The sequence below is a fragment of the Saccopteryx bilineata genome, chromosome 6 (genome assembly GCF_036850765.1).
Source record: "Saccopteryx bilineata isolate mSacBil1 chromosome 6, mSacBil1_pri_phased_curated, whole genome shotgun sequence".
Lineage (NCBI taxonomy): Eukaryota > Metazoa > Chordata > Mammalia > Chiroptera > Emballonuridae > Saccopteryx > Saccopteryx bilineata.
In genome coordinates this window covers 12,243,464-12,265,631 of record NC_089495.1, presented here as the reverse complement: position 1 = coordinate 12,265,631, position 22,168 = coordinate 12,243,464, and the positions used below count along the sequence as shown (strand labels likewise).

Below are 22,168 nucleotides of genomic sequence, written 5' to 3'. Positions count from 1 at the left end.
TGCTTTGGAAATCTAGAAACAGTGCGTGCTGACGGGAAAAGTCCGACGGAAGGGGAAACGTAGGTGGTTGAGACAGACAGAGGGAATGGCTGCAGGAGCGAAGCTCTGACACACAAGAAGAGAGGATGCTGGCCTTGAGGACAGACAGTCCGCCATCCGAAGGCCGAGAGTTCTGCTAGAAACAGCAGGCAGAGAGCTCTGATCAACCTCGGGCTTGTTTTGAATGAAATAAGGGGCGGGTTCATTACCTTCTGAGTACGGAGGGAAGAGCGGTACTGGCGGGTTAAAAACAGAGAAGAAGAAGACTAGGGTCTCAGAGAGTGAACGAGCAACTGAGAACATGCCTGAGGGCTGCCCGGCCCCTCGAGGGCCTGCTGAGCTTCGTCATGAACTGCGGGGACGGGACGAGCAGTCCACACAGTCGCGCGTTGATCTAGCTTCTCTCTAGCCACCTGGCGGTTGCAGCCAAGGGGCTGAGAAGGACTGAAACAGGGCTGAGGGAGGGAAAGGCACCAGGAAGCTGAGAAAGCATGGAGGATTCCACGCAGGCCTTGGAATGGAGCCGGGTAAAGAAGCAAAAGCCCACCTGCGGAGGTGAAAGGCGGGGGGTCAGGTGGGAGTACTGGGGAGGTCCTGGCTCAAGGCCGCGTGCAGAAGGGAGGGGTGAGCACGGGAGGCGCTGGTCAGAGGACAGGATGCTGGGAATTGAGAAGTCACTTTTTTGGTAGTAGGTCAAGATTCAGGTAGTTGCAAAGTCTTAAGGTAACCCATGGAAATGGGTAGCTGAGGTAGGATAAATATTTGAATTGAGAGAGTCAAGGCCAAAAGATTGAACCGATTATTTCTGCTGGTGATTTCTAACATTTTTGCTCTCACATCTACTAACTTTAAAAACAAAAAACAAACAAAAAAAACTGTCTCTGCTCATACATATAAGTTGACCTATGAAACATCTAAAAATGTTTCATCATAAGCTTACATTACTGCAAAGAATATATTTTCTGGCATGTTTTCTATACTGGCATTCTAAGATATATCACTCAAATATATTCAACAGAATAGAAATATCACATCATACGTTTTTCAAACACCAACAAATTAAAAATTTAACATTGCTTTTCCCCTGAACTTACATTTTCATCCCATTTCCCTGACAAAATAGTGTCCTAATGTAAAATAGTGTCCTAATGTATTTTTATTCTTAGATGTCATTTGATTACCCTAGTACTATTCTTTGCAACAAAAATATGTATGTCTCTAAGTGAAAAACTCTCTTCTAAATTGAGTATTACAATGATTAGTTCACAATTGATTAAAACAGGATAAAATTGGTAATTTGTTAAAAATAAGTAAAAAGTATTAAACATGACAAAGAGTTGGGAGTGCATTTTATCAGGCTTTGAGAAAAGGAGGTTTTGTACTTTCTGCTTCCAATACTCCCAATGGCACCCCATAAACTTCAAATCTGAGGCAACTAAATGGATTGTTGTCTAAGCCAGCACGGTGTTCAAGACTAGAATGAAGCAATGAGAGTGAAGAGCTGGGGTTTTTTCATTGTTTTAGAGGTGACGTGTCACAGTAAGATGGTAGCAGGAAGAGAGTTTTACCCTTTTTTTTTGTATAGTGAGCATGATTGTGAAAAGGCAAATTTTCCCTTTGCCCATCACCCTCACTTAGACTTGACACTTGATTCTCTTCAGAATAAACATTAAACTAGTTTCAAAATAACTTTACCAAACATATTCATAGAGACTGAGAGGGAGCCTATGTAACTTCTCGGTACATAGATACCAGCACATCAAATATTGCTTTCATGTGACTTTTACAGGAATAATGTGATTACCTTGTTTTTCATAGCTATTGGTCTTCCTGAAAACCCCAACTAATTTCAAGGTGAAACAGACTACAAGATTTCCTACGTTCTTGCTAAACTGTGCTGGATATATCTACAAAAAGTCCTTCCTGAGCCTTTTATAGAAAGTTTTGAGCTTGACATTGTTTAAGCAGTTCTGCCTTTTATAGAAACAAATTATATTACTTTGAAAAAAACAATAAAAATCTCCCAGGAAAATAGTTTTGTTGATCTTTACACGTTCTAGGGCCAAAAGAGTACCATGATATTAAATTCTAAGTAACTTCAGAGCCCAGTAGGAGTAGAAGATTGTTACCCAGGGGTCAGTTCTCACACAACTTGGCCCACGTGGCAATAAGAAAATGTGGCTTGAATTCAGGTCCTCATGTTACCTGCCCTTTGTAAGCCATGCTTTCCCAGAAACAGGTCCAACCGAGTTTCTCTGATCAAATACGCAGGTTACATTCCCTTCAGAGGGGAGCTCTAGGCCAATTCTACCGATCAAGACACTGAACAAATTATTTTTAAGAATTAGCTAATAAGTTATATACCCCAGTTATATTTGACAGACAATTCTTATTTGAACAGTGTTGTTACTTGTTTCAAGTTAATTTAATCTACTATTAGAAAGAGAAACCTAATTAACTTAAGATGAATTTTAATAGTGAAGACTTAAAAAGAAGTAATGCAGGTCCTTCTGTTTTCCTTCTCTTCACTAGCCACAGGGAATTCCTTTCTTTTTCATGGTGCGATTAGAACAGTTCTAGCTTGCCAGCTCCACTAAATTATACCCTAAATTTAGTGAGAATTATCCCCAAGTCACATTAAACTGATGTAGCTGTAGAAAATACTCAATGCAACACTCAAGCTTCCGGAGCCAAAGCTACTACGAACTTGTTACGCTCAAAACTGAATAATTTTCTCAGTCACTATTTTGCTACAGTCTATCATCACTTTTCTTAATCTGTGAGGATTTACTTTTTAAGTGATGAGAAGGTTTATAACCAAAATGTAAAACATACTCTATAGATCACAGGAGAAAATTCCTGACACCTGGGGGAGTTCTCACGTCTCGGGAAGGCACGAAAGTGCAGTAGAAGTCCATCTCAGAGGCTTGGGGTCGCTATCTATGACCACTTCGCAGCCTCGGTAAGAGTAACAGCAAGTTCTCCTCTTGGTCCTGAAATCCTTACTTGCCCACGGAAGGCATGATCCCATACGGACGAGCCCCAAATCTGAACCCCCGCAGAGGAAACTGGCCAGCTGGCTGAACGCCTCTGTTTCTAATTGGGAAGTTTCTAAGATTAGTGCACTATATAAATAAGTTAAGGGCTCTGGTCAAACAACGTAATTGGACCTTGCGGTTTAAAGCAAGTATATGGCAAAACAGTGCTATCTGAACACAGTTGAAACAGGGAAGAGAAAAACCCCACAGACTGAAAAACCCCAAACCATACGTTGACGCTCAAGCACAGGATCCTCTCGCACAATCGATTTGTTTTTTGAAGCTGGATGCAAAGCTGACTGAATGCTTTTCCAACACAATCAACTGAAAGAGAAATGCAAGCTAAGAGGCAGACGGTTTTAGAAGCAAGGAAGAACGATCGTCATTAAAAGCAGCCAAATTAGCCTGATCAGGTGGTGGCGCAGTGGATGGAGCATCGGACTGGGATGCAGAGGACCTGGGTTCGAGACCCTGTGGTCGCCAGCATGAGTGCAGGTTCATCTGGTTTGAGGGGAAAGCCCACCAGCTTGAACCCAAGGTCGCTGGCTCCAGCAAGGGGTTACTTGGTCTACTGAAGGCCCGCGGTCAAGGCACATGTGAGAGAGCAATCAATGAACAACTAAGGTGTTGCAACGCGCAATGAAAAACTGATGATTGATGCTTCTCATCTCTCTCCATTCCTGTCTGTCCCTGTCTATCCCTCTCTCTGACTCACTCTCTGTCTCTGTAAAAAATAAAAATAAATAAATAAAAATTAAAAAAAAAAAAAAGCAGCCAAATTATATTAAACACCAGCCTGAGGTGAGTAGGGAGGTACTAAATAGTCTTCCACACTGGTGAGAGACTGAAGGATATTGTTGTCTACTAAATTCACCCAGCGCCCAGTCAGAGAACGAAGACCTTCAATCTTCGTTTATGTCCTACCGTATGCTACATGGGATTGGAGGGAACTACTTAGGACGATTTTTACTCGAGAAGATTAAAAATGTACAAGGCTACTTTAGTGCATATAGGTGCACAGCTACTCAACATACCAAAATACAGTGCTATACCAAAGATCTCGTTCCTTCCATGTTTATGACAGGCGTGGGCCTGGTACTACCCAACTCGAAAGGGAACTGAAATTTTATAAATAATGGAGACTGCTAAATCGAGAGTCTACTAACAAGTGGGTAGCTGAGGGAGTTGTCTGGAAGGTCCTAAGAGATTTTTCAGGGTTGGAAGGCGAGGCCCAAAAGCGACCGACCGTAGGCAAGTCTGCTCAGGAATCTCACTCAACTCCCAAAGAAGAGATTGGAGGAGCTGCAGTGCTTATCCCGAGATTAAGAAACAGGTACCTATTGAGATTCCTGGGGGGCCGGGCTAATGTCAGTTACTCTAATGCTGACGCATATGATGCTGGTCCATACCTTGGGGGCTTTACAGCAACCTTTAAAAAGAAGCACTTTCTATCTGCATGTAGCTAGATAAACACCTTTAAATTAAGATGTTAGTATTTCTGTTTTATACTGAGAGTCAAGAAAAGGCTGTGATTAACCTTCTGTAGCTAAAAGTGTTCCCCAGACCAAGATGGTAGTCGTGCCCAGAACCTCTTCAAATCATTGAGTACGTCATGCAGCAAGACGAAATGTGCTGTTTTCTTCACCCTTACCTAATATCATTTTCTAATCATGCCTTTTTATTTTTTTTTAATATTTTTAAACACTTACTGATTTTAGAGAGGAAGGGAAAGAGACAGACAGAGAGAGAGAGAAACACTGATTTGTTGCTTCACTTATGCATGCATTCACTGGTTGATTCCTGTAGGTGCCCTGACCTTGGAATCGAACCCGCAACCTCGGTGTATCCGGACGATGCTCTAACTAGCTGAGCTACCCACACCTTTTAATAAAGGAAGGGTAAAATTTGAGCTGAGTCTTCACAGGCAATACTGCACAGGTGGAATTTAATAACACTGCTTTGCTTTCATTACATTTTCAGGTTATCTATTCACAAAAAGTGATACCAATTTTCCACTTACCAAAACGATCTGCTTCCTTTTCAAAATAAATTGACAACATCAAACAGTCATCATACAAAGAAAAGTATTAAGTAAGCACCACTTTCAAATATAAAATTAGAATGGTATATGGAAATGTCAAAAATCCATCAAGATGGTTCAGTCTTAAGTTTAGAAAACACTGCTTTAAAGTCATTACCACACACGAATTAAAAGCTGTTATTTTATAAACTCTCCCATTAGTAACTTTGTGACTAGAACTCTTTCCTCTGACTGATTAACATGAAGGGACATGAATAAATAACATTTTCAGGATTTTCACAGCTCAACCAACTACGGGCCAAGGACAAGTAACCTAACTGTGGTCCCCGAGAAGTTCGCAGCCCTGGAATTCTGGTCCGGAGCAGACGCGCGCATTGACCTGGGACAGGACAAAAGAGCTTCGGTTTCTTGATGTGCAGAGTTCAGGAACATAGTAAAGGTAATTCCCAGACAACTTATACTGAAAGCAGATTCGAATGACATCAGACTGTCAGGGATGAAGAGCTGTGTGGCTCATTTATACCAACTGCTCTTAAAGACAGGCTCCCCTGCATCTCAGTGGGGTGAGTGAGGACCGATCTCTTCAAGGAAGCCCCCACCAGGACATATAAAAAGAACAGGGAGCTGCAGTTTTTCTGGCTTCCTCTAGAAGTTTTGAAAATTTAAGAGAATTTGTACTCTCATCATGCCTATACCCAGGCAACAGAATAAGTTATCGGTTCATTTGAAATTATGACTCTAGACTCCAGCTGACTCGAAGTTCTGACTGGCATTTCTCTTCCATTCACTTGGCTACTCTAAGCAAGAGTTCACACACACACCTCTCACCTCCCAGTCTTCCAACAGGCCACCCTGGCCCCAGCCCTTCCCTGGGAAAGTGGAAGCTATTAGAAGAGAGTGATCTCATTCTCTCAATACCAAATTTAGCAAGCTCTCTGCATTTACACCCATTCACTCCAGAAAGCAAGCACAAGGCTACAGACTTTTGTTTTAGTCGCTGCTTTACCCACAATACCTAAAACAGTGCCTTGTAAATAATAGCTGAGCAATAAATATTTGAATGAGTAAAAATACCTTCCCTTTTGACACATGAACTGGAACTGACCCTGTGCCTGTTGAGACTAACCTGTCATGAGTCCTAGTTCTCACTTGTCGTCTTCCTACTCAGATTTCACTCCTACAATAATCCACTCCTACATTAATTTGTCCACTTCTAATGCAATAGTCCAATCAGTATAGAACCGTGCTGTATTAATCTCCTTAATAAACTACAACCTTTCCTTAGCTCACCTACCCCACTTACCCCCTATACATCAAAACTCGACTTGTCCATAATTGCTGACTCTACTTTAATCCCTGTTCCCAATCCATTGCAACCAGTCTTTCATCCCCTGAACGTGCAACCCATTAAATTTAACAATCCCCCCAATCTCGCAGTTAATTCGCAGTACTCCTCTAACTGAATTAAACTTGAGAGATCACTCTTCTAGAAACTGTCTTCACTTTTGTTTCTGATGTCTTCACTTTTTCTTCTTTGCCTCCCTGAGAGATCCTGAAGACTCAATTCCTGGCTCCTCCCCGTTTGAAATGCTGTAGGGTCACAAGGCCCTTTCTGGATCTACATGGCTGGTACTGGGAATGTGGGTCCCTAAACCAGCAGCCTCAGCAGCACTGAGGAGCTGGTTAGAAATGTAGCACCTCAGGCCCCATGCCAGACCTACTGATTAATCTGCGCTGTTAACAAACCAGATGACGCCCTGGCCGGAGAGCCTGGCTGGTTAGAACATCATCCGGGTATGCAGAAGGTTGCTGATTGGATCCCCAGTCAGGATACATACAGAAACAGATCAATGTTTCTGTCTCTCTCTCTGCCTGCCCCCCCCCCCCCGCAAAATCAATTAAATGAAGTCTAAAAAAAAAAGGTGACTCATGTATATTACAATTTGAAAAGCACTACTCTACTTACAGGAGGAATTTTAGTCACATGACTTTAAACTCCACCACAGGCTAGCTCAGAAATGCTTATCTTCTGTTCCGATGCCCAACCTCAGCCCACCCCCACGCCAGATCCCACAAAAAACCCCATCAGGCATCTCAAATGTGCGAACAAAAACCTTGATTTTTTTCCCCCTCAAGCCAGAAACCTGAGTCACCTTGTCATCTTTGTGCTTCCCGGTCCCTGGGGCGGACGTCGCAGCACGGGCAGTCCCACCCCTCAGCGCGTCTCCACTACCCTCGGGTCTCAGCGCGTCTCCACTACCCTCGGGTCTCAGCGCGTCTCCACTACCCTCGGGTCTCAGCGCGTCTCCACTACCCTCGGGTAGGCTGCCCGCCACTCGGCGCGTCTCCACTACCCTCGGGTAGACTGCCCACCACTCAGCGCGTCTCCACTACCCTCGGGTAGACTGCCCACCACTCAGCGCGTCTCCACTACCCTCGAGTAGGCTGCCCACCACTCAGCGCGTCTCCACTACCCTCGGGTCTCAGCGCGTCTCCACTACCCTCGGGTTTCAGTGCGTCTCCACTACCCTCGGGTAGGCCGCCCACCACTCAGCGCCGTCTCCACTACACTCGGGTAGGGCAGTCCCACCACTCAGCGCGTCTCCACTACCCTCGGGTAGGCTGCCCGCCACTCGGCGCGTCTCCACTACACTCGGGTAGGCCGCCCACCACTCAGCGCGTCTCCACTACCCTCGGGTAGGCTGCCCACCAATCAGCGCGTCTCCACTGCCCTCGGGTCTCAGCGCGTCTCCACTACCCTCGGGTAGGCCATCGATATGTACGGTGCAGACTTCTGAGTCGCCAAAACCTATTTTCCCAAGGCTCCCGCTGTATCCGGAGTGAACTTTAGACCCATACCCTTTCCAAAATTCTACCGTGGCTTCCAAGAGCCAACATTTTCTAGCCCCTTCCACACGGTGTCAAATGCTTTGCTTAAGTCAAACTGACGGGCTTCTTCTACCCCTCCCACCGTAAGTCTTTGCCTGCCTCATTTCCGTTTCTTCCTGGTCTCAGCTCAGAAAGCCCTTCCTTAGAGAAGCCTCCTTTAATCACCGTAATTGAGAATGACCTCTTTGCATTCATTTGCTATCTTTACTGTGCTGGGCTTTCCTGTTAGCACAGACAGTTCCCTACATTATAGATAACTGACGCGCCCACTCGAGTGTACGGTCACCAAGCAGGGACTTCTTCTTCTTTTGAACCCACCACTGCTTAGAACAGTGTCTAGTACAAAGCAGCACTCATGGATTGAGTCTCCAGGTGTTGGGTGAACTGCTGGGTGCAGGCAACAAACTCTCCCGAATGTACCAGCATTTACATCTGTCACACAAATCTGGATGTAGAGAATCCACCTGACGTTTTCAACAGGATCAAATTCCCATACTCTGGCAGTAGGTTCTACAATATTTCCATACGTTAGAATTACCTGGGGACCCTTTAAGAACTCTAATACTTAAGCCACATTTTAAATGAATCAGATCACAACTGCTCGGGGTAGGACACAGGTACCAGTGTGTTCTGAGGCTCTTGAGGTAACTCCCTTGTGAGGTCTGCTTGGGAACCACTGGCACAGAGTATGCGTTGGTAAGCATGATATGAAATATGAAATCTATCATACGTAAAAAAAATCCGTTATGTTATGCAAACTTAAGACTTCTATTTCCTATGTGGTATAAAAAAAAAACACAAAAAGAAATTAATGAAAACAAAACTGTTTCCAACATTCAGTCTAAAGACAGCAGACCTCTCAGGTGTCCCTGCTTTCCGGTCAGGACTGCCCCAAATGTGGGCACTTCTATTTGTAAGCTCATTATTTGCTGATATGTTGAACCAAATTTATGCATGAAGAAGAGTTGATTTCAATGTAAGTCACATCCGAAAGCTTTTGGGGGCTTTGCACACACTCATATTTTTAACAGTGTCAGGTCAATAGCTCTATACTGGTAACAAGGGTGTAATTACTAAGACGAAATGCTATAGTTTCAAGAGAGAAGAATTTTATAACTTAACTAGTTACAATAAAATGAATTCTTAATCATGCTGTCTAATATCCTTGCTCAAGAAATAATAAACTTCAGTCATCCATCAAAATATCCTTAGGACAGAAGTTAATTAGATATTGTGCATTTACCTGTTTCTAAGCTTGCTTTTAAAGTGTTATACCTCAGAATGAAGGACAAAATTAATGCAAGAGAAAACCAAGTCACTGAATTATTAAAATCCTCACTACAGTGAAAATACTGTATATTTCAAAAGAACGCTGGGGATATTTAAGTCAACCTCATATTACATACATATGAAAACCCTGACACCCAGCCAAGGTGAAATGACAGGCCTCAAAGTCACACAGGAGGGCTAGAAGAGAAAAAAGCAATTACTTTTTTCAAACAAGCAGACAGAATTCTTCACATGTTAATCAAAAAGAATCAAGATCATCAGATTAGGAAGAAATGAGGAATAAAAAGTATGTTACACAATAGATTTAAAGGATTAGTCAGTCTGCTGCCGCCCCCTCCCCCCAAAACCCCAAAATTCTCTGAATAGATGGATATACATCCATCAAGATGCTTACCTTTAAAAATATTAGGATTTTGAAAAATTCAACTTACAAATACATTATTAATTGCATTGTTATAATGAACTTAGTTCATTAAACGTGAAGACATCAACCAGCACCAATACCAGAAAGTTAAGAAAGTAAATACACTCCCTGCTTAAAATATATAATCACTGATTGGGACAGGATCAACTATAGCCACTAGCAATATTATTTAAGCTGTTTGACATAAAGGTAATATTTAGAGACTAGTATATGCCCTTTTCCCAGTGGTAGACCTGTGTCTAGGCCAGGGGTCCCCAAACTACGGCCCGCGGGCCACATGCGGCCCCCTGAGGCCATTTATCCAGCCCCCGCGGCACTTCTGGAAGGGACAACTCTTTCATTGGTGGTCAGTGAGAGGAGCCTAGTTCCCATTGAAATACTGGTCAGTTTGATTTAAATTTACTTGTTCTTTATTTTAAATATTGTATTTGTTCCCGTTTTGTTTTTTTACTTTAAAATAAGATATGTGCAGTGTGCATAGGGATTTGTTCATAGCTTTTTTTATAGTCCGGCCCTCCAACGGTCTGAGAGACAGTGAACTGGCCCCCTGTGTAAAAAGTTTGGGGACCCCTGGTCTAGGCATTCCAGCAGTGGGTCAATGCAAAAAATATTAAAGATGTATTTTTTTCCATTGCTCCACCTTGACCCATGATATTACATAACCCACATTTTTGCCAATATAAGCAAATGGCAACATTTTTTTTTTGTATTCTGACTACTCTTACCTATCCCAATTAAAACAAAACAAAACATAACTCCCTTATTAATCACTAGATTAGATGTGTCTACGGAGCAGCAGCAAGGCCTTTACAAATAGGCTAGTGACAGTGTATCAAAATGCTACTAATGAAAAGACAGCAGCAAATACTCTAATAAGAGCACATTATTCCACATGGAATCCCAAATTATTCTCTCTAGTTCCTCTAATTCTGGGAAGACCAGAGATGAACAGGTATATGTATAAATGGGGCTAGGGAGAAAGAAGCTCTAAATGGTATATAGTGTTCATATTTTAAATTACCCACAATAATTTTAATGCTTGCAGAGCACTCCCACTTCATATAAATTATGTAAGCATGTAGAACTTTGGTGTTAACCCAGAAAATAGCATCGCATTTTAAGTGAAAATGAAATAGGCATGGTTTGTGAAGTTTTATAATGTTCACACCACCCTCTCTCTATTCCCTGCTCCTTTCATCAGGGGATCTAAAGACCACCTGGTTTAAAATATTTGGTAATTCAGTGCAGAAAATTAAGGTCACAGACAAAGTACAACAACTTTTAATTCACCATTAATACTAATGATTAAAAATTATTGCATAGTCTTATGCATTTATCCTAAAACATTTTCTGAAAGTAAATTCTGAAAGAATTATATAAAAGACAAATAACCCTTTAAAATGTGGATGGCCTTTACTACCTCGATCTTCTATCCTTTTTTGTCTTTTCAGTACTTTTGTCCATTGTTTTCTCATTATCTCCCCTGCACTTTGGGCAATACCATTTCCCCTTTGGTTTATAGGTAAGTGAAACACACGAAAAGTGAAACCACTCAATTGGACACTGTTCATTATCACATCCGATCATCTCCCCGTAAGACACTTGGTTACATAAACAGTATGTAGGTTCATTGGGATCTATTGCAAACTCAACAGGTGAAGCTTCCCTTTCCTGCTTGGCTTTGGAGCGTTTCTTTTTCTTGGCTGACTTGGATTTCTTTTCTTTAGGTGGCTGATCATCACAGTCTTCAATGCCATTAGTCATGTGACATAAATCTCGGCTTTCACTGGTCCGCTGTCTTCGGGGTCTCCTTGAAGATCTTTCTGGTTGGCTGGAATCCATTTTGGCTTTATCCGAGGCTCGTTCACTTTCAGCAGGATCTTGAAAACATTGTGAATGTAGCTCCATTTGCCTTGCCCGATTTTCCACCAATTCAAGCATTTGTGTGACAACCTGAATTTTTTCATCTCCCAATTCCTGACTATTGATTAATGCTCTCTGGAGATGCTGCTGTAGGCGTTTTTTCTGGTTTGAATCATCTTCTTTCTTATATTTTTCATAGACATCATCAATTTCCTTTAATGTTTCTGAAAAAGAAGAAGCAGAATGTTACTGCACGCTAGCACAAGTAGCATTTTTCTAGTTATCTTTCACAGTTAGAAAAGTTAGAAAACTGTAAGACCATACTCTGCTCAGTGGTAGAGCTCGGCAGAGTGTGTGGAGGTCCTAGGTTCGATTCCCAGCCAGGGCACACAGGAGAAGCACCTATCTGCTTCTCCACCCCTCCCCCTCTCTTTTCTCTCTGTCTCTCTCTTCCCCTCCCGCAGCCAAGGCTCCATTGGAGCAAAGCTGGCCCAGACACTGTGAATGGCTCCGGCCACAAGGAAGCAACCATCCAGATGGGCAGAGCATCACCCCCTAGTGGACTTTCTGGATGGATCCTAGTTGGGCGCATGGGGGAATCTGTCTCTGCTTCCCTGCTTCTCACTTCAGAAAACAAAAAAAGACCGTATGTTATCAATATGAAAGTATATTTACAAGTAACCTAATAAAAAGGAAGAACATAAAACTCTAATACTCATTAACTTATATTTTAAAAGAGATGTATGGATAATTAATAATCAAAAGCATTTTATGTGGGCAGGCTCACTGCTACTTCAGAATCCATGTAGTGCCATACTGCCTACTTCATTTGAACTTTAAAACAATCATGTATATAAAATTTACATGCCATGGCCTGACCTGTGGTGGCACAGTGGATAAAGCGTCCACCTGGAAATGCTGAGGTCGCCGGTTCGAAACCCTGGGCTTGCCTGGTCAAGGCACATATGGGAGTTGATGCTTCCAGCTCCTCCCCCCCTTCTCTCTCTCTGTCTCTCCTCTCTCTCTCTCCCTCTCCTCTCTAAAATGAATAAATTTAAAAAAATTTACATGCCTGACTCCAGCTGTAAAACTTAAAGAAATTCAAGGATTAGGATACAGATTACTGTCCAACTGCCTTTACAGGATTTACCGTTCAGTCAATGACACGCATGACTCCAGAGGGACACTACACCTTTACTTTCACATCCTACCCCTGGACTTTCTTTAGGCAAACAGAAGTAGCCTTTAGCTTCTCACCCTATTAGTTTTAATGCTCTTCTATTTTACCACATGAGAGATGATTCTGAAACCCAGACTATTTCCAGAGCAGGTTTAGGTTCATGTGTTCTGGCCTCAACTGACTAAGCCTCTAAGAGAATTCCAGCCAAGTCAGCACTGGATCAGTAAACTTTTGTAGATCACTCAGCAGTTGGTTCTAAGTTTTTTGAACTCTGATTTACCAGAAGGTATTGTATAGCATTTGGAACACATTTAAATCAATTAAAAATAGTTGAGTCATAGAAGGTATATAAAAATCTGAAAATATAGTTCCAGTTATCACCAAAATGTATATAAATTTAATTTTTGTTCAAATCTGTTCTATCTTTTGTCCTTATAAGATTTAACATTACAGTACTTAAAAGTGTCTTACTAAAGGTGGAGAAACAAAAAATTCCCTCTAATTTACCATATCATATGGCTAACCACTGTTTTATATTCCAATACGATTATTCTAATGATAAGAACAGAAATGGGCCCTGGCCAGTGGCTCAGTGGTAGAGCGTCAGCCTGGCATGTAGATGTCCAGGGTTCGATTCCCAGCCAGGGCACACAGGAGAAGCACCCATCTGCTTCTCCACCCTTGCCCTTCCCTTTCTATCTCTCTCTTCCCCTCCCACAGCCAAGGCTCCATTGGAGCAAAGTTGGCCTGGGAGCTGAGGATGGCTCCATGGTCTCTGCCTCAGGCGCTAGAATGGCTCCTATTGAAATGGAGCAACACCCCAGATGGGCCAAGCATTGCCCCCTAGTGGGCATGCCTGTGGATCCTGGTCGGGTGCATGCAGGAGTTTGTCTCTCTGCCTCCCCATTTCTCACTTCAGAAAAAAAAAAAAGAACAGAAATGGTAGATGAGTAAAATACAGACATAGGAGCTATCTTCAAGTAAAGTAATACACAGAAAGTATTCAACACAACTCCCATGAATTAGCTCCTCCCTGGAAATTGTAGGTACTCAAAAGTGATGTGCAACTGTTTAACCTCAGATACATACAAAGTGGCACTACAGGATGTGAGGACGATCTGGCTGCGACATCTGTCACCCCATTGATCGCCAGGGTTGATTCGGCTGATCTAGCTGGCTAGGCGGGTGTCCCCTTCCTCCCTCACCGCTCCATGTGCGTCCTCCCGAAGATGCGCACTTGGTGGAAGAGGACAACCTTCCCCGCTAGAGGAGAGGACCGTTCTTCGGTCAAGAGTATACCAGTAGCTGCGCTCCCCTGCTAGAACCTCCAAACAAGTCTCAAAGTGGCACTACACATTTGAACGTACTCACACCTACAGCATATTTTTAAACAAAGGTCAAATATAGCTCATTTGCCCACCTAGATATGTAAGTGGATTTCTTAAGAACTTTCCTCCCCTTCAGGAAATATAAGGAAATTAAATACTCCACCACCACGACCAAAACACACAAAATTTTAATGCCAAAAAAATAAATAAATAAAACAAGGGAAACTGTATTTCAAACATTCTTTATCTAAGAATCAGGACTTAGTAGCTAATTATATGATACCATGCCAACACATTGATACTAATACATGAGATACACAATTCACATTTTTAAGACGCCTTAATTACAAAGAGAAAAAAGGAAACAAATACTTACTGAGACCCTGCTGTGATATTTTCTCATCATATGCCCATAGCGACCCCATGAGAAGCCATCATTTCTATACATAAAGGAAATGAAGCTCAAGAGATAACAACTACTCTATACTTTGAATTCTGCCAAATATATATGTCTGGCTCCAACATTTAAGCATTTTCTACTAAGCTGAAAGGAAGGCACTTGAAATTAAGTACTTTAGTTCAAATGTTGTTTACCCAGAAAATTGTGAACAAAAATACTGGAAAATTGAGCTTCTCAAATAACCATATTCCATAATAAATACTTCATTCAATTGTAAAATTTTCTTCATTTCTCTATTTTTTAAGTTTTTAAGGTTACTCGGTAATTTCTAAAGTGTTTCAAATAGGTAGGAAAGAAATTTGACTGCTTATGTAATTTATATCACTAAATATTGTAGTATTAGATCCAATATCAGAAAATACTTTAAAACTAGCAAAGAAATAAAAACATGAATTCTAAGAATGCACAAGTATTTAAAGCTAATATATATATAACTAAAAGCTGAACTTAGCAAGCATGTGCAGAGTGAAAACTAGATCGTTGTTTTTATATGAATTCTGAAACTAACCACAATCTCAACAGAGCTGAAAGTTTCTATAATCTTTCAATCTTTTAAGGCCTAATACTGTGTCTCATGTTACCAGATCTACTTATGACAATTCTAGATGGTCAAAATAGATTTTCCTGTAACAAAGAGTCCCTCCCCAATTCAAATGAGAAATAGCTTAACTTTTGTGAAGGCAAACATAGGTATGTGTCTTTATAGAAATGTAAAAACTTACAAGCTGTACTAACTTCAGAATTAACTGAAAAACTAAAAATAGCAACTATACAAGTCTTAAGCATATATGTACCCTTTTTAGGTTACAATGCATGTACTGTGGGTATACACACCCCATGTCTACCTTTGGAGAACCTTTCTTTGAAAAAAAAATAAAAAGTTAACATTGTTTAAAAACAAGCCTGGTACCTGAGGTAGTGAGGCTATGGTCAAACATTCCCCACTTACTGGAGAAGTTAAATTACTTGTAAATTTTAACTTATCTGTCAAATGAATTTTTTACTTCATAGGGTGATGGTGAGGATGAAATGAGATAATGTTCTGGACCTGACACAGTGAACAACTCAGTAATCATTATTTATTCTCTTCCCCCACAACAGAGATGAGTCTATCAATCACGGATTCAGAAGGCAGAAATTAATTATAGATTTGAAAACAGAGTATCCTAACATGCTAAGGGCCAGAAAATGTCACCCCAGAAGTGGGTTCATGAGAGACTACCTCATTAGATTAACAACCTATCTAAAAATACTGGGAATGGGTCCAATAAGTTATTTCTTTAAAGTCCGTATGGCTGTTTCTATATTATATCCAAGGTCTGTCTGTTCCTTGATTCAGGGTTATTAAAAGCACAACGGCTCCCCATTTAAACTTCTCCCGTCCTAGTAGCTGAAGGGTCCACCAGTAGTCGATGACAAATGATACGCTCTGTAAGAAAGGCTGGTTCCCTGCCCTAGCTCCACGGGTCCGACCACAAAGGGTGGTTTTTGCCTCATCACTTCAACTCGGTGGAGGAGGGAGGGGTTAAGGGACGCCAGGCGGTTGCCCAGTCAACCACCTACTTCCTCATGGGGCCCGGAAGTGACACAAGGTCCGGAACCTAGGCGGTGCCAGAGTCGGCGACGCTCCCCATTAAGGTGTCTTCGTCACAACTGAGTGATTTGAAGAGTCGAAATATCGCAGCAGACGTGTCTCAAACCCTTGCACTGACTGTGCTAAGCCCGGACTTAGTATAGTTACGAATGGGTCCGAGGCCCGCCCAAGCCTTCCAGCGACCAGCCATTTTCGAGGCGGGAGGGAGCGCGTGCTCGCGCCCCTCCCATATCTACGTCACGCCCTCAGGCCACGCCCCCAGGAACTGGGGGCCCTCCCCGACACACACACCCCTCTACCTCCACCCGCGGGGACCCATCCCCTTTTAACCACTTGGCTGAAGGAGCCGGGAGAAGGCTGCGGTCCGGGGAACTCTCTCTGGGGCGGCAGAGGAGAATGGACTCCCTGATTCCCGAGCCGGGAGCCAGAGAGCGGAGGGAGGGACCTCCTCGGAGTCCGCCTTCGCGGTCCTCTCGCCCCCTCCCCCCGCACGTTCCAATGCATATGCTCTCAGGGGGTGGGGGCCTAGGGGCAGCGGGAAGTCCAGCCCCGGGACCAGCGGGAGCCCGGCCACGCACTCCTAACAACCCCCCGCCCGGCTGCGCGCTCCCTCGTCTGGGCAGGAGGGTCTGCGACACGGGGCAAGCCAGCGCCGAAACAAATGCTTGCTACTTAAAATGGCTGATTCCCCTCCACGCCAGCTGCAGCCGCGGGGTCTGCAGCGGGGGCTGATGAGCAGCCCCCATCTCCAGCCTTGAGACCCCCCACCGAAGTCCTCCCCGACCGCAGCAGCGTAAGGGAGGGCCGCGAGCCTGGCCTCCCGTCCCTCTCCCCGGCCCCGCAGCAGACCCCCTCGGTGCACTCGAGGAGACTGTCAAAGGAGAAAAGGAAAGTGTCACTTCCTCGGGCAGGCTCCGAGCGACCCCGGGGAGAGGAGGAGCCGCAAGGCAGCGCCGCGGCCGCCTACCTTGATATTTGTTGTCCAGCTCTCGCAGCACGGACACGTTCCTCTGCATGTCGTGGGGCAGCGACTCTACACACTCGAGGTAGTCCTGCACGTAGCAGGTGAGGAGCCGGCTCCGCTCCCCGGTTAGGATCGCCGCCGACGAGTAGAGTTGCTGCTGCTGCTGCTGCCCTAACATCCTGCCGCCGCCGCCGCTGCTCCTCGCCGTCGCCGCCGCCGCCGCCTCCGCATCCAGCGGCCACACATGCAACAGCCACGGCCGCCGCGGCTCCTCGGCTCCGCAGCCCGGCGCCGCGGGGACACCAGCCGCCGCTCAAGAGGGCACAGCCGAGTCCCCCGATCTCCACTCCCCCCAAAAGAAGCCCTCACTCCCCGCCCCCGCGGTAACAAGCCCAGGGGCGGGGCGAGATCAGGGATCCCTCCTTTTTGCCCTCCCTCCCCAGGACTAGAGCAGCGGGGATCCTCCTAGCGGAGCTGGCGCCGGGGTCCCGGGCGTTGACACTTCCTGTCCCCTCGGAGTTCCCTGATGCTACCAATGCTGCCTCGTAGCTCGGATCTCCATGACAAGCCCTTCGCTGTCCCCTTTTCTCCCAATTACCCTCCGAGCCTGTCGGAGAGTCTCTCACTGGACTGTCCCCGCCCCTCCGCCTGCGGCCGCCGCTGCGCCTGCGCAGGACTCACTCCTAATAAGGCTGGGGGCCCGCCTCTACCGCCCTACCAAAGGGTTCGCATTCTCCCGCCTTCCCTCCGCCGCCCCGGCGATTGGCCTGTCAACTCTTGGCCCGACCAAACGGCAGGCTGTGCCCCGCCCCCTCTTAAAGGAGAAGAACTCCCTGACGGGGCCACCTCTCTGCCAGGTGTCCGAATGAAACTTGATGGGGAAGGTGGCGGACTCCTTCCTTCCGCCCTTCCCGCAGGGATGGGGAAACTCGGCTTGGTGCCCTCGGTCGGCTGTCCTCGACTTTCCCCCATCAGTGAATCTAGCGCGGCCCCTCGCGAGCCTTAAAAGGAGCCGCAGGCGGCCGATTTTCGCTGCAGCCTGGAAGGAGTGAGGCCTGAGGGGACTACCCGCCCCAGCGTGCAGCGCGCGCGGCTCCCGGGATGCGCCGCGGCCGTGTTCCCTCCGGGCCGTCGCCGCTCGCCGGGACACCGCCTCGGAGCTGCGCTCGGGCTCGGGGCTTCCCCCCGCCACGGTGCGTCCCCCCGCCTCAGCCTCCGGGCTCGCGGGGCGGCGGGGGCTGGGCGGCGAGGTGGGCGGGGCCTCCGCGGCCCCTTGCGTCTTCTTTCCCCTGCGGTCCGCCCACTTTTTAAATCGCCTGGCGGCTGCGTGCTGTCTCCCTGTGCCCGGGTTCCGTCCGCCCTCCGGCTCTGCAGAATCCGGTTGAGTTCCGGCGGCGTCTGCCCCCGGGACGTGTTTGGCCGGGAGACAACCTTTAAAACCCCCTTTTGCTTTTCCCAAATCGCGTGGGCAGAAGGTTTGCGCATCGAACGTCGGCGAGAGCTCGCCTGCGGCGAGAGGGGGGCACACCGACACCTTTTCCTGTTCTTTCACCCTAAGACCGAAGCCCGTGACGAGCCGGCGCGGAGCCAGGCCGTGGAGACGGGAGCGGAGCCGGACCGGCATCAGGCCCAGGGCCCGACCCACGCGATCGCCGCCCGCGTGAGGTTCTGTGCAGCAGGAACGGAAAGGCTAAGCTCGTTTGCATTCCGGGCGGACTCGCAGTGAGTTAGTGTGTGTGACGCGGATGTAAGTAGAACGAACACCCGGGTCGTTTTACAGGCACGTCTGTGAACAGACCCTGCTGCGAGCAATCTCTTCGAGTTAAGTAAAGACCGCGCGAGTGGGTGGTCCGTTCCGGGTTTTCACGGCGGTGGCATGGCTGTAGGGCGACCTAGGGAGCGCGCTTTGGAAGCAGCCGTTCCTCCCAAGGAACCGTTAACATGGAAGGAGAAATCTAGACCTCGACTGAGAGGAAATTTTCGTTTTCAACTCCAAGCGCTCCAGGAAACGCGACGTCTGGGTAACGGTATCTGCTGCGCAGGGCGTGCAGACTGCCCTGCGTTATTCTGTGACACTTGGAGGGTCACCTTCGAAGATCAGCCGCCCCAGGCGGTACACTGCATCGTACCTCTGAGAACGGGTATGGGTATATTATCATTCCTTGCAGGCTTTCAGAGTAGGCAGTCAGGTCTTGTGAAAACCCAGTCGCTGTTAGTAATTGAGATCTGTTTTTTATCTAAACCCTGCTGTCTTTGTTTACTCCTAGATTTGAATCAGGGCTTTATTTCAGGGCCCTAAATCCTGCAAGCTGCCTTGTTTCTGGTGTTTGTTTTTTTATTGATTCCGGTTAGACAGGACACGTGTCCAGAAACGAGAAGTGAGAAAAGGCAATGATGCCAAATACTGAAGAGCGCTCCCTCCAGGACCCCAAAGCAAGATAAGAGAACGAGGGGTGCGTATGGCAATGGGGACCTTCTATAGCGCTATTTTCACATAACTGTTGAGCGGGCAGAAAGGAAGCAAAACCAAGCAAATAAAGATTTTTTTTCAGCTTGTGTTGATCTAAACCTATAAAGAACATCCTAAGATGGCAATATGTATGTGTGTAATTTCAGAGGTGTTTTTCTTGCTATATTAATTGATAAAAGGTAATCGAAGGCTTGGTTTATTTCTGCCATACTTTTAAAAGCATACTTTGTAGCAGTATGTACCTGCATGAGGAAAAAAACCATACTCCCTGAACTCAACTTTTGACCTTGGTTATGAATCATGCCCTAGTCTTCTCAGTCATTACTTACCTGTAAATTTGGGGGCTCTTTACATTAGGTTCCCTTATTCTGTTAAATGCATTATTTAAAAGTTTCAGTTCTCAAAAAAAAAAGTTTCAGTTCTCTGCAACATCAAAGTTAATTGATATTTATTCTGATGAATAAAGAATAAAAGGCATCTTATTTGCTCTTTAATGTTAAGCCTAATCCGGAGGGACTCGAAACATTAAAGAAGACACGATCAAAATCCATCAATTCCACACCAAAGCTTTATTGTCTAGCTTGGCCAAGCGGCGGCAACTCCGACAGAAATCTGAGGGAGAGCGTGCTGGCCCTTTGTTCTACTTAGTTTTTATAGTTTTGCAAGCGGAAAGTACAGAAGCAAAAATTGCAATTAGGTGCCCTTTACCACTATTGGTTATAGTCATATGCCCTTTAACATGATAGGACCATGTTCAATTTGCAAGCCATACATCATTTTGGAGAAAACAAAATTTACCATTCAACACAATGATAGAAAGATGTCTCTTTACATATTAAAAGACATTCCTATATTTTCTAATGTTTATCCTCCATCTCTTTGTCCAGAGTCACACACATTAACTATATGCATTCATATGGGAGAGGTAGTTTCGGTGGGGACAAATGCCCGCAAATGGCTCATTACTATAAGAAAAGGTATATTTTGGCTTTTCTCTTCCTGCACCTGGCTAGCCATTTACCCCTTTCCCCACAGGTGTGGTGGAATGTCTGGGAATCCATGTTTTCCTTCCCTTTGCATTTACAATACAATGCCAAGGGCCATCCTGGTTTTATGCCAATCACACAGTACAGAGATTATTCACAAAATTTCTCTGCACACCTTAACCCAAATTAATAAAAATGTTCTTTAAGCCTCTTAAAATATTAATATCAATTCTGTAGCTTTTGGTACTTTACAACACCTGCGGGTGAGGTGGTGCAGTGGCTCCTCAGGGCTCCTCATTTAATATATTTTCTACCATAAAGAAACCTTAAAAAATATATAAGTAACTTAAATCTCCAAATCAGAAGTGTCTGGGGTTACCTTCAGTTTCTGAACCAGTTACTTGGCGAAGTCCCTGGTAGCACATGCTTATTTCTCTAACCCTCTGTCCTGCAGCCCTTACTTCCATTGAGAGGACAAAGCACCAACTTCAAACTCGGACTGAAAACTACAAGCAATTAGTTTTGAAGAGCTCCTCAAGACACCTCCTGAGAACAGGAGACTACTGTGTGAGTCAAGCCACTTTGAAATCAGTTACTTTGTTCACTTTTTAATTTCAAGAAAATACAAAAGTAGAAGTAATAGTATAATAAGTCCTAATAAACTGTTAACCTGCCTTGGAACATTTATCAATATGGTCAATATTATTTCATCTATGACCCCATTACCCATGCTGGGTTATTATCTGTCAGTATTTCAAATATGAAAGGATAACTTTTAAAACCATTACAGTATTGCCTGACCAGGTGGTGGCACAATGGATAGAGCTTCAGACTGGGACGTGGAGGACCTAGGTTTGAAACCCCAAGGTTGCCGGCTTCAGCAAGGGGTCACTGTCTCTGCTGTAGCCCCCCCACCAAAGGCACGTATAAAAAAGCAATCAATGAACAATAAGGTGCCGCAATGAAGAATTGATGCTTCTCATCTCTCGCCCTTCCTGTCTGTCTGTCAAAAATAAATAAATAAATACATTACAATATCATTATCTCATCAAAAATATTACTATAATATCCAGACAATTCAAATTTGTCTATTGTCTCATTCGTATCTTTTTACTCTTGGTTTTTCAGCAGGACCCAATCTAGCTCCACACTTTGCATTTAGTTAGTAAGGTCTTTTCTAAGTAGATACCAATGGTTTTCTAAGAAAGATATTTGGATAGTTGAAAAGCATGGTTAAAAATATAGAAAAATTCAAGAAAATCAGTTTAAACAAAATCTACATATTAAAAGGTCAACTCATAGCCCACTGTAGACATGTAATTGTACCTAATGCAACTAAATAAATCCTTAAAAATCTAGGACTTTGTATTAGAGTATAATTTGTTTTAGAAGGTCCATGAAGCATTTTAAATTGTACTGAAAGAATAACTAAAACCAAAAACTAAATCTTTCAAATCACTTCCTTAGTACAATAAGCAACTAAAAAGAAATTACAGTCAGCATTTCCACAGAAGTCAGTTATAAAGCATGTCTTGTGTTATTGCATAAGTATACACTAATTGTAGAGGGGTAACAGAAAATAGAGCTAAAATGAAGCTTTTT

General features: G+C 44.5%; 1 protein-coding gene and 1 long non-coding RNA gene across 4 annotated transcripts; one reads left to right on the top strand and one right to left on the bottom strand.

Annotated features, from left to right (window-relative positions):
• Positions 1 to 10,986: 10,986 nt before the first annotated feature.
• ING2 (inhibitor of growth family member 2) lies at positions 10,987 to 17,738 on the bottom strand. The gene is made up of 2 exons (XM_066236282.1): positions 17,114 to 17,738; positions 10,987 to 11,808 (listed from the first exon to the last, which is right to left on the bottom strand). Exons 1-2 carry the CDS (start codon positions 17,286 to 17,288, stop codon positions 11,138 to 11,140), a joined length of 846 nt encoding a protein of 281 aa, XP_066092379.1. The 5' UTR covers positions 17,289 to 17,738; the 3' UTR covers positions 10,987 to 11,137.
• Positions 17,739 to 17,988: 250 nt separating this feature from the next.
• Positions 17,989 to 21,631, top strand: LOC136308688 (uncharacterized). 3 transcript variants are annotated; one of them, XR_010726149.1, is made up of 4 exons: positions 17,989 to 18,303; positions 18,669 to 19,563; positions 21,021 to 21,133; positions 21,357 to 21,631. It is a non-coding gene; the product is annotated as an uncharacterized lncRNA (long non-coding RNA). The 3 variants fall into 3 exon arrangements; XR_010726150.1 differs by lacking the exon at positions 17,989 to 18,303 and having other exon boundaries at positions 18,335 to 19,251; positions 19,378 to 19,563; XR_010726148.1 differs by lacking the exon at positions 17,989 to 18,303 and having other exon boundaries at positions 18,336 to 19,563.
• Positions 21,632 to 22,168: the final 537 nt, after the last annotated feature.